The 12,511-nt window shown below is 38.5% G+C and overlaps 2 protein-coding genes across 3 annotated transcripts; both read right to left on the reverse strand.

The window, feature by feature from the left end:
• Window positions 1-32: 32 nt before the first annotated feature.
• LOC135344022 (uncharacterized) lies at window positions 33-4,824 on the reverse strand. 2 transcript variants are annotated; one of them, XM_064541081.1, is made up of 2 exons: window positions 4,792-4,824; window positions 33-4,030 (listed from the first exon to the last, which is right to left on the reverse strand). In XM_064541081.1, the coding sequence occupies exon 2, from the start codon at window positions 4,025-4,027 to the stop codon at window positions 230-232; it is 3,798 nt and encodes a 1,265-aa protein (XP_064397151.1). In that variant the 5' UTR covers window positions 4,028-4,030; window positions 4,792-4,824; the 3' UTR covers window positions 33-229. The 2 variants fall into 2 exon arrangements, with proteins under 2 accessions (XP_064397151.1, XP_064397150.1); XM_064541080.1 differs by lacking the exon at window positions 4,792-4,824 and adding an exon at window positions 4,227-4,356.
• A 1,100-nt stretch (window positions 4,825-5,924) lies between these two features.
• On the reverse strand, window positions 5,925-10,776 carry LOC135344023 (uncharacterized). The gene is made up of 2 exons (XM_064541082.1): window positions 10,690-10,776; window positions 5,925-9,903 (listed from the first exon to the last, which is right to left on the reverse strand). The coding sequence occupies exon 2, from the start codon at window positions 9,898-9,900 to the stop codon at window positions 6,148-6,150; it is 3,753 nt and encodes a 1,250-aa protein (XP_064397152.1). The 5' UTR covers window positions 9,901-9,903; window positions 10,690-10,776; the 3' UTR covers window positions 5,925-6,147.
• Between the last annotated feature and the right edge of the window lie 1,735 nt (window positions 10,777-12,511).

Raw genomic sequence — 12,511 nt, forward strand, 5'->3', positions numbered from 1 at the left:
AAATGAATTGCCGGGCCAAATACTTACACAAGTTGAAGATGTAAACAATTAATCATGCTTCGTCTAAAACGATACAACACAGCTACAACAAAGATAGCATCTACACACAGTATTAAAGACAGAGTCTCTAGCACAACTATTAGATTTCAAAACAAAATGCATGCTGGTACATCGTATTATAATTATAAGTACAAAATCGATCGCTTTTATTTATAGAGACAATCGAGTCTCAATGTATTTGGCTTTCCAGTAATGGCTCCCTCAGATCAACTTGATATGTAGTGGTCATCTCAGCCACACTATGAGTAACTTTGTTAGCCTCCAATTCAGCTGGCTCATTTATAATTAGTTTTTGTTTCTTAATTACTCCAATTTTCTTGGTTAAAGCTTCCATCCTTTCCTTCAACATAGGAAGCTTCTTGAGTCGCCAGTAAACGTGCAGAATTATAATCCCGATAAAAGTTAGTAGTGCTATCGTAATCGATATGTATGTGGCGATTTCTCTATGACCGTTGATTGAAGAATTCAGAGAATATGAGGTAGCTGCTGCAAGCACACCTAGGTTCACCAAGAAGGACATCTCCAGTGTGTCAATCCAACTCTTGTCATATATTCCTCCAGTCACCCTGAACATAGATATAGCAACAATACAAGTGGTAATAATAGCAAGAAGGTTTATATGCCGATTTTCTCCGAATGCAAATAAAATTAGTAGCACGGCTCTCATCATGATACTAAGTCCTGCCCAGTAGCGATGGTTGGGTTTGAAAGGGATCAGGTATGCGTGTATGAAAGGCTGAAGTCTCAACCGTCGAATAATTTTTGAAATGAAATCACTTTTTTGTAAAACCTGTGCAGAGAACAGTACAAGCGTGTAGGGTGTCAGTAGCAATAGGAGAAACACTGATGCGACTATGATAAGAGTCAAATGATGCCCTGAGGCATAATCAACGTTTCCGTCATATCTCCAAACTGCTGTTCTCATGTTTCCAGGGTTATTGATAGTCGAATAGTAGAAAATACTGATGATATTTTGGGCTAGTGAGTTGAAAGACAACAAGATTATGGTAGCAAGAACAGCTACAGGGTCACTGGTACTGAAAAACTTCGATACCCGTACAGAGTATCGGCATAGAACAACAATCAGGCCTGCTAGTATCCAGATGTAGACTGGGAATACGAACTGTAGTCCACTGTATGCAATCTGATTCATGCCGTCGTAGAAGCATGTTTCGATTCCAAAATCGAGGTTCAGCCATGATATGAAGATGGTATAGCTACGGAAGAATCCCTTTGGGAAGAACACGGCCTGATTGCTGTTCAAAATGTTTGCGTAGAAGATGAGTCCATTTATAGTTCCTGAAGCCACTGTCATTTGCAATAGGAAGATTAAAGCAACCACTAATATTCCAGCCACTGCAAAAACAACCAATAGTGCCAAGTATGCATTATCTGAACAGTCCCCACACACATCTCCACCAAGCATTAAACTAGTGTTCATTTTGCAGCTTCCACACAGTACACCAGACCGATTGTTGTCACAAATACCATCATTTGAAAAAGTGAAGTTTCCCTCTGTAATACAGTATCTGTTAGGACAGTTTTCATACCAACTCATTGCTCCTTGATAATTAGATTGATTTGCTGGTGCCATCCAATAGCTTTGAAATTCGATTCTTTTCTGAAATATTTCGTCCGTTATCTCGCATCTTTGCAGATAACTACTAATTTTCTCATCGCAGACGCAGCTGTAATTCTGTATGTCACTTGGAAAACCGTCTGGGCACAACTCGTTGAAATGTACATTTACATAAAGTGTTTTGTCGTCATCCAGAAAGGACTCGCCCACATTCAACACAAGGACTTCCATATCTGCCTCGGATTTCACAGTAAAACTGACACTCATGCATTTTTCAGGATTGGCACTTTGAAGCTTCCCGTCTGTAGTTAAAGAAGACGTCGTATTGTCATCAGTGTCGATTGATAATAAAGCAGACTGCAAATTCCTTCGAACTGGTTCTGACATATTGTCCCCATAAAATGTTAGAGTTCTTACCATCACAGAAAATGGTTTTCCTTTACTTGCTGATACGTTCAATGGAGCATTTTTTTCACAACTTTTTCTTGTATCGTTTTCACAGAAACAAAACCAATAGCTATCCGATGCAAATGTAGGTACTGAATTTCCTGATTTTACATTGAGTGTTTTATTCAAGTCCTTCAAAGCTGGATACGTAATCTCTGAATTATCTATGACATCAAAGTTGACATGTATGACACTGCCCCCAGGGTATGCTTTGTTGTGTTGAAATGTGAGAGAAGCGTTAAGATTTCCAGGGTTGATAGGACCAAACAAACACGTGTTCTGATCATTAATACACTGAACCTGGTCGACAGATGTTCCAATAAAAATGGCCCCTCCTTTTACTGCCGAGTTGTACTCAAAAAGGAGATTAGTTTCCTTATCGAGTTCAAGTCGAGATTTTTGGTCGATGAAAATTGCCCCTCCACTCTTTGCTGAGTTATTTTTAAATATTCCATTTCCGCTAAACTTCACGGTAGAAGTGAGTGTTGCGTACACTGCACCACCATCTTCATTGTCATAGAGATTTTCAATGAACAAATAATCGCCACCTAATGTTAGTGTACTGTTTTGTACAATGGCAAGAGCACCATCTCTGTAGCCATCATCAATATTGTTACGATAAAAAGTTGAGTTGCCGTTTATATACAAATCGGAGTTCACACCGAACACAATTCCAGCATTATCTTGAAAGTAGATCTGACCGTACAAGTGAATAATAGCATTGTACCCAGATAAAGGGGATCTTGAATTGTTTTTAAACGTTATATGACCATTGACTAATACTTGAGAAGTGTCAACTAGAATAAGCCTTTCACGAAGTATTGTATTATTAGAAGCTTTTAGTGTTCCGTTGAGGATGATCAGTTTTGATCCTTTCGCCAGTGACATTATTTGAAATCCATTGTGATTACCATTCAGAAGTAGAGATGCTCCCTCCATTAAAGATATATTGGAGCCCACAGATTGAATTGATGTGATGTAACCTTTGTTTGCAACAGACTCAATCGTCCCATTTATATTAACTTGACTGTTACTGATATATAGTCCAGCAGTGGTTTTGTATTTGTCACCAATCTCTTTATTATCAATGGAGTATAAAGTCCCATGAAATTCAATGTTCACCTCACTCAGGAATAATGAACCACCTAGACAGACAAGGTTTCGTTCAAATGACCAGTCTCCATTCACAACTGCCTCAACATTACTCAAGGCCATTACACCAAACGGTCCAACATTATCAGTCACATAAACACTCTCAGCTGTTAGGACACCACCATCTATTCTAAACACTACCTCTTCTGCATTAGGGAAGCTGCTGTAGACACACTCAGAATTATATTCTCCAATACTGTTGTTAAAGATGCTGAGGTCATTTAATGTGGTATTTCCTGAGTTTTGTATGCTGACAATTGTAGCAAGTGAGTTTTTGTTATTGGTAATCACAAGGTTAGTGAGCTCAACATTTGAGCTGTCTTTAATGTAGAGAGCACCAGAGGTGGTGTTAGCTACACTGATGTCCATCATCTTCACTGTGTTGATCTTGGTCAAGCTGATACCAGGCAAATCACCTTCACCGCACGAAACAAAGGCCACATTCTGAATAGTTACGCTTGTCAAACCATTGAACGATAAAGTGGCATTTTGTCGACAGTAGATGGTGGTATTTTCAGTTCCGTTTAGAGAGAAGCTCTCGGTACTGGTACCATTTAATAAAAAGTTTGAATCGAGATAATATTGACCAGGAGTTAGTACAAACTTGTAAGGGAGGTCACTACTTGTATTGAGTGCGTACTCAGACAAAGTCTGACAGTCGGGGAACTGGTAGGAACAGGAGCACTTTTGTGGGCAGCTGTCAGATTTAACGTGAATCAGTTGCTCCTGGGCATCGCAAATAATCAGAATTTTTAGGAGAAGAATTACTTTCAATCTTGTTGAAACCATGATCTGGATAAAATTAATGTTTTAGTTATTAATTTAGTATCCGCTCAGACTGAAACATTAATTATTGAGAATACTGTTACATGTAAAGCCACACACAATTAATACACATGCAGTGTCACACAAGCACAGTGACACTGAAAAGTCAAACCCACAATGGCCTTTCATTTACTAACATGCACACAGAGACAACATCGCTCACCTCAACCGTGTGGCTTCTCCAAAAGTGGGTGGGTCTGCTTCTGCAGGCTATAGCTAGATCAGAGTAGCTAGCTAGCTGTAGCTAGCTAAATTGCTCTTAACTACTTGTATATCTACAACTAGATCTAGCTATCATGTGACATAATTGGTCACTTCTATAATGATATTTATATGGTGAGAAGAATGCATATGTCACTGCTAAGTTCATTCATTTTAGCTGGAGAAATGAATGCCAAAATTAAATTACAATGCAGTTGAAAAAGTCTAAAGCTTACAATTTATTTAATACTCAGACTGATTGCTATAAGAATAACCAACTCTCACAATTTGAAACCATTATTATATATATATTCTTCTTTGTATTCTTCTTTGGAGCCTAATTAAATTTTCGTTTCTCCAGATTGAAAGTTATTGCTAAAGAAATACTAGCCACAAACAATTATTACACAGTGTCACGCAAGCACATGCAGTGACACTGAACACTCATGCAAACCTATTCGTTTACTAACGTGCACATCATGTACACAGCTAGTCATGCAGACAACACTGTTTATAAATTAGCTCACCTTAGTGTAGATCTATAATTAACAAAAATTATAAAATAATAATTATACTGGTTAAGTGGCTTCTTCAAATATGGGTGGGTCTGCGCTTCTGCAGGCACTATAAATTGTTCTCAACTATAATCTACTAGCTATCATGTGAGGTATACATGTATATTCATGTTGGTAAGAGGAGTGTCACTGCTAAGTTTATTCATTTTAGTTGCAGAAATGAATGCCATTACATAATTATAGATACTCCCTAATTCTTTATATGCACAGGTGTTTGAAGCAATACAACAATAGTCAACAATCAGTAGGAGAGATTTCCTAGCAAGAGTAAACTACCGAATTTTGTCAGACATCAATAATCGTTAGCTAAAAGTGCAAAAAGAGATTGATTCTAACTAACTGCACACACCAATAGGTGACTAGATCTATGCATGGGGCTACTAACCAGCGAAAATTTGGATGGGCCAACCAGCCGGAGCTGTGATCACTAGAAAAAATTGTCCAATAAATCGATTTTCGGTGAGTGTGATCTATTTCCGTTTTTGGCAGAACTACACAGCTAGAGCTAACTGACACATACTGGGCTCAATCTAGATAGAGTACAGTCTAGTACATGAACTGGTGGAGCAATTTCAGAGTCAGTGAATCTTGAAAAGCTGAGCTAGAGAGTAGCTATAGTTTGTGTCTGACAAATGTAAAAGTGTGTCCAGCACAAAAACTAGACTCTAGTTAGTCTCATGAATCAGCCGCAACTTGGAAAGTCCGTCTGAGCACTTTAGTGTAGAGGTCATTCCACAATGGAATGTTAATTGTCATTACGTCAGTGTCAAAACCAGAAGAATTTAATTACTTCCAACTAGCCGCTATGAATTTTTGTTTGGCTTGCTCCAAGAACGTTGCTAAAAGAACAAGAAAAGATTGCACAGCAGTCAACTTGACTGGCTAACAGTAGCCTCAGCCAGGCTGATTAGCGGCTAGCTATAAATACGTCTTAACGTATAGAACGCATACACTTCTTGTCACTTTTATTTCCTTTTAATTTCGTCAATCCTCGATCTGATTGGTCAGGCCGGAATTCCGACCTGGCCAAAAGGACTTTCCAAGTGCGGCTGATTCATGAGACTAGACTCTAGTAGACTCTATAGCTCAGTAAATTATTAGGAACATCGGCATGCACTGCTTGCACTCATGTATAGTGAGTATATAGGTAATAATGTTTCATCAAGATGTGCATGTTATTGGGGACTGATACCTGGTACACTAATAACACTCAACTTCAGCAAAAACAGGCAGTATAATAACAGATGGCTTTCAAACAACAAACAGGCAGTATAATAACAAAATAGGAGTTTTAACGTATTAATTTGCTCAGCTTTCCAGTAATGACTCTCTTAGAGCAGGCTGGTACACTGCTCTCATTTTAATTACACTTTGAGTAACTTTCTTACTCTCCATTTTAGTCGGCTTGTTAATTGTTAGCTTTATATAGACTTTATCCTTCAATGCTGGCAGCTTCTTGAGTCGCCAGTAAATATGTACAATTATAATCCCAATAAAAGTTAGCAGTGCTATCGAAATCGATATAAAAGTAGCGATTTCTCTATGAGAGTTGATCGAAAAATTCAGAGAATATGAGGTAGCTGCTGCAAGCACACCTAGGTTCACCAAGAAGGATATCTCTAGTGTGTCAATCCAACTCCTGTCATATATTCCTCCAGTCACCTTGAACATAGTTATAGCAACAATACAAGTGGTAATGATAGCAAGAAGGTTTATATGCTGGTTTTCTCCAAATGCAAATATAGTTAGTAGCACGACTCTCATCATGATACTAAGTCCTACCCAGTAGCGATGGTTGGGTTTGAAAGGGATCAAGTATGCGTGTATGAAAGGCTGAACTCTCAATCGATGAAGGATTTTCGAGATGAATTCGCTTTTTTGTAAAATTTGGGCTGAAAAAAGTACTAATATGTATGGTGTCAGTAGAAATAGGAGAAACACTGATGCGACTATGATAAGAGTCAAATGATCCTCAGAGGCATAATCAACATTTCCATCATATCTCCACACTCTTGATCTGTTGTTCCCTGGGTTATTGATGGATGAATTGTAGAAAATATTGATGATATTTTGGGCTAGTGAGTTGAAAGACAACAAGATTATGGTAGCAAGAACAGCTACAGGGTCGCTGGTACTGAAAAACTTCGATACCCGTACAGAGTATCGGCATAGAACAACAATCAGGCCTGCTAGTATCCAGATGTAGACTGGGAATACGAACTGTAGTCCACTGTATGCAATCTGATTCATGCCTTCATAGAAACATGTTTCGATTCCGAAATCGAGGTTCAGCCATGATATGAAGATGATATAGCCACGGAAGAATCCCACTGGGAAGAACACAGCCTGATTGCTGTTTAAAATGTTGGCGTAGAAGATGAGTCCATTTATAGTTCCTGTAGTCACTGTGATTTGCGTTAGAAAGACCAGGGCAACTACTAGTATTCCAGCCACTGCAAAAACAACCAATAGTGCCAAGTATGCATTATCTGAACAGTCCCTACAAACATCTCCACCAAGCATTAAACTAGTGTTTCTTTTGCAGCTTCCACACAGTACACCAGACCTATTGTTTTCACAAATACCATCATTTGAAAAAGTGAAGTTTCCCTCTGTAATACAGTATCTGTAAGGGCAGCTTTCATACCAAGTCATTGCTCCTTGATATTTAGATTGATTTGCTGGTGCCATCCAATAGTTTTGAAATTCGATTTTCTTCTGAAAGTTGTCATCCGTTATCTCACAGCTTTGTAGAAAGTTACTGATTTGCTTGTCACAGACACAGCTGGCATTATCTTCGTCAAGTGGAAAACCATTCGGGCATGACTCAAAGAGTACATTTAGTTCAAGTGCTTTCTCGCCATCCAGAAATGACTCGCCCACATTCAATATCAGAACTTCCATGTCTGCCTTGGATTTCACAGTGAAGCTTACTTCATTACACTCTTTAGCACTAACTCTTTGAAGCTTCCCGTCTGTAGTTAGAGAAGACGTCGTATTGTCATCAGTGTCAATCGATAATAAAGCAGACCGCAAATTACTTCGAACTGGTTCTGACATATTAATATTCCCATAAAACTTGAGTGCTCTCACCATCACAGAAAACGGTTTTCCCTTGATTGCTGATATGTCTATTGGAGGATCGTTTCTTGCACAACTTTTCCGTGAATCGCTTTCACAGAAACAAAACCAATAGCTATCAGACGCAAGAGTAGGTACTGAATTTCCTGAAGCTATTTTGAGTGTTTCTTCCAAGTCCTCCAAAGCTGGATACGTGATCTCTGAATTATCTACGATATCAAAGTTGACATGTATGACACTGCCCCCAGGGTATGCTTGGTTTTGTTGAAATGTGAGAGAAGCGTTAAGATTTCCAGGGTTGATAGGATGAAACAAACACTTGTTCGGATCATTAACACACTGAACATGGTCGACAGATGTCCCAATGAAAATGGCACCACCTCTTACTGCAGAATTGCTCACAAAATAGAGTTCAGTTTCTTTGTCAAGTTCAAGCCGAGACCTTTGATCAAGGAAAATTGCACCTCCACTCTTTGCTGAGTTGTTTTCAAATTTTCCGATTCCGCTAAACGTAACAACTGATTCGAGTATTGCAAATATTGCACCACCATCCGCATTTTCATACCTGTTTTCAAGAAATGTATAATTTCCACCCAATTTTAAGGTGCCAAGTTGAAGAGCAAGAGCACCATCTTTGAAGCCATCATCAACATTGTTACGATAAAAAGTTGAGTTGCCGTTTATATCCAGATCAGACCTTAGAGTATACAGAACTCCTGCATTCATGGAAAACTCGATTTGACCATACAAATGAATTTTAGCAACGAAACCAATAATAGGAGATATTGAATTGTTGATAAACACGATATTACCATTGACTACCATTTCAGATGTATCCAGCATAATAACAGCTATACGAAGTTTGTTATCACAAACTTTTAGTGTTCCGTTTTGAATCACCAGCTTTGATGATCCTTCTGCCAGTGACATCGCTTGAAGTCCATTGTGATTACCATTCAGAAGTAGAGATGCTCCCTCCATTAAAAATATATTAGAGCTTACAAATTGAATAGATGTGATGTAACCTTCGTTTGTAACAGACTCAAGTGCCCCATTTATATTTACTTGACTGTTACTGAAATATAGTCCAGCAGTGGTTTTGTATTTGTCACTGATACCCTTGTTTTCACTTGATAATAAAGTTCCAGTTAATCTCATGATGACCTCACTCAAGAATAATGAACCACCTAGACAAGCACAATTTTGTTCAAATGACCAGTCTCCATTCACAACTGCCTCAACATTACTCAAGGCCATTACACCAAACGGTCCAACATTATCAATCACATAAATACTCCCAGCTGTCAATATACCACCATCGATTCGAAATACCACCTCGTCTGCATTAGGGAAGCTGCTGTAGACACACTCAGAATCATATTCTCCAATACTGTTGTTTAAGATCTTGAGGTCATTTAATGAGGTATTTCCTGAGTTTCGTATGCTGACGATGGTAGCAAGTGAGTTTTTGTTATTGGTAATCGCAAGGTTAGTGAGCTCAACATTTGAGCTGTCTTTAATGTAGAGAGCACCAGAGGTGGTGTTAGCTACACTGATGTCCATCATCTTCACTGTGTTGATGTTGGTCAAGCTAATACCAGGCAAATCACCTTCACCGCACGAAACAAAGGCCACATTCTGAATAGTTACGCTTGTCAAACTATCGACCGATAAAGTGGCATTTTGTCGACAGTAGATGGTGGTATTTTCAGTTCCGTTTAGAGAGAAGCTCTCAGTACTGGTGCCATTTCTTGAAAAGTTTGAATCGAGATAGTATTGACCAGGAGTTAGTATAAACTTGGAAGGGAGGTCACTACTTGTATTGAGTGCGTACTCAGACAAAGTCTGACAGTCGGGGAACTGGTAGGAACAGGAGCACTTTTGTGGGCAGCTGTCGGGTTTGACGTGAATCAGTTGCTCTTGGGCATCGCAACTAATCAGAATTGTTAGAAAAAGTACTTTCAATTTTGTTGAAGCCATGATCTGGATAAAAAAGAGTATCTTTTACTGATTTAATATGTCAAGTCAGACGAGCCTAGCTATATCTATATACTGTATAGCGGGTAATTTCCGTTGGTGTACGAACAACCCATTTACTGTATTAAAATAATTTTCGTATGATGTTCTTCAATATGAAAATTTCCAACATACGAAAATAACCCGCTATACTGTATATGCAGCTAATAATAGCCACACAATATTACTCGGTGTCACTGCACATAGATGTAGTATCCAACCTGTAATAGTTATATTTCCTCATGCAGCTAGATCTAGAATTTTTTTGCTTCTCCAAAATTGCATGGGCTTTGACTTAATAGCTATCCCTACATAGCTACTAATACCTTAGTACTATAATTATAGCTTCATGTGACAATTATTAGAATGATATCAGTGGGAGAAATGTAGCTTGCAAGTTCAGTTTAGTGGAACAATTGTTTAATGAGAGTCCTAGAGTACAGTATCAATCATCAAACGTCATCATAATTATGTTGGACACAGATATCTTCACTAGACAGATATGATATAAAAATCATTTTTTAAAGCGAATTTGTTAACCTACCTCTTCTCTATAATTATTGTAGCTTTATACATTAAGAATTGTTTGTGTTACAGCTGAAAGTAGACACCGTACGCGATTGCAATCGTCGGATAAAATAAACGTATAAGTTCAAACATTCTCACCAGTATAGACTCATACAAAAATGTAAGAACAGATAACTAGAATTATAGTGGGACTCTTTAATACAGAGATCTATAATTTCAACTCACTTGCTGAATGAACGTTGCACTTCTTTTCACTAACTTTTTTATATAGCAAAGCACCAGTTTAATAAATATACTGCCAAGTTTGCATTGTATTGTGTATAATAATTGTGGCCCATGTGAGCTGGATGCTGCATTAGGTGGTAGCATTGTGTGTTGTGTGACATGTGAGAGGACTGTTTTAGTAGTGTCATATTGTGTTAGCTATCACCTGGCACACCAAACACAACAAACTACTTTATAGTATTGTTTCTGTGTCACCCCAGACAGTGCATGTGCCATGTTACACTACATAATAATTTTAAGGTAGTTGCATTGTGTGTGCTGTGTTCCAGGTGTATAATAGTTGAGGTCATGTGTCCCCCATCAAAAAGATTTTTTTATTGCAAATAAAAGTGGTTTAGTTTAGGCTTATGTCCATCTCGGCTGTGAGACCAGGTCAATAGAGGGCGGAGCTTTGGAAGTGTGAGCACCATGAATGCATTGAATGGCTGATCGGAGAAGAGAGAAGGTAAGGCAGCAGCGGAGCCAGGCCAGGGTGGTTGAGTATGATTGCTCCCATTTGTCAGCAAGACATACAGAATGAGATAACCTTTTGTAAAAAATAGTGGTTTCCGTGGCCGTAATTTTTTTAGCGTGTACTTAATTTCGCGTTAATTACAAATTCGCTAAAATTAGTATTCTTATCATATATAGTAACAGTAAGGTATTAGAAATCTGGAATTCATGTATAGACGCCCTCGACCGTTGTACGGAAGGAGGCAAGCTTTAAGGGTAGCTGTCAGAATACTATAAGATGGGCTACAGAAACCTTCAATCAAACCATCTATCTACTTCCTTCAATCCACTTCCGTTCGTTGTGACGTCATTGTTTTACTGACCATAAATGTTGTTATCTGGATCCGCCAGATACCGGCGGATGGTTAGCCTATGCGCAAGCAGTTGATACCAGTACGGCCTGGGATCGAGGCTATACAGCATGCATATCTACTTCATTTTTTTTACAATGTACACATGTCCCTATTCTCCACTACCAGGTGTTGTCTGAGATAAAAAAGAAAACCTCGCGCCCAAAATTCGCCCTGAAATTTAACTTACATATGAATGACGTTGTAACGGATTGGAGTTATGCATGTGCAAGCGAGGTATACGGTAGTGTGTTGCATAGATAGAAGAGGAGACTGGCATGGATGTTACTTCTATCTATGGTTTATGCATGTGTGTGTGTGTGTGTGTGTGTGTGTGTGTGTGTGTGTGTGTGTGTGTGTGTGTGTGTGTGTGTGTGTGTGTGTGTGTGTGTGTGTGCCTGTGTAGACTGCTACAGCTCAAGGATCAATGAAGTACATGCAAAGTAAGAGTTTCTATACAAGTAAAATGAAGTGTGCTGACACACTAAAATGGTCGCATAGTTATAGAACACTATTTTGAATAATTATGCGACAATAATTATTATGCATTTTAGTGTGCTCACTGCAATTCATTTTTGACAGAGTAGGATAAGACGAGCCTTCATGAGCTTTTATCATGTATATAAATCAAGAGTTCATTAATTTTAAACTCTTGATTTATGTTGCCCATGTGAGTTGCACGGATCAAAGCAATCCAGTGCTCTGTTTATGGCATGTTGCATCACTATATGCCATAGCAACCATAAAGCAACAATAAGACTGATTTGCTTTTAGGTTCCCACCAAATAACTCAAACTGTCCCTTTTAAGGGTTCTTTTAGCAGTAGAATTAATCAGCAGTAGAATGAGCATAGACTGCATGGTACTCCTACTGAAAATTTGCAGATTTCCCTATTCCAAATTACAATAAAACAAAACGCA

The sequence above is a fragment of the Halichondria panicea genome, chromosome 11 (genome assembly GCF_963675165.1).
Source record: "Halichondria panicea chromosome 11, odHalPani1.1, whole genome shotgun sequence".
NCBI classification, from domain to species: Eukaryota; Metazoa; Porifera; class Demospongiae; order Suberitida; family Halichondriidae; genus Halichondria; species Halichondria panicea.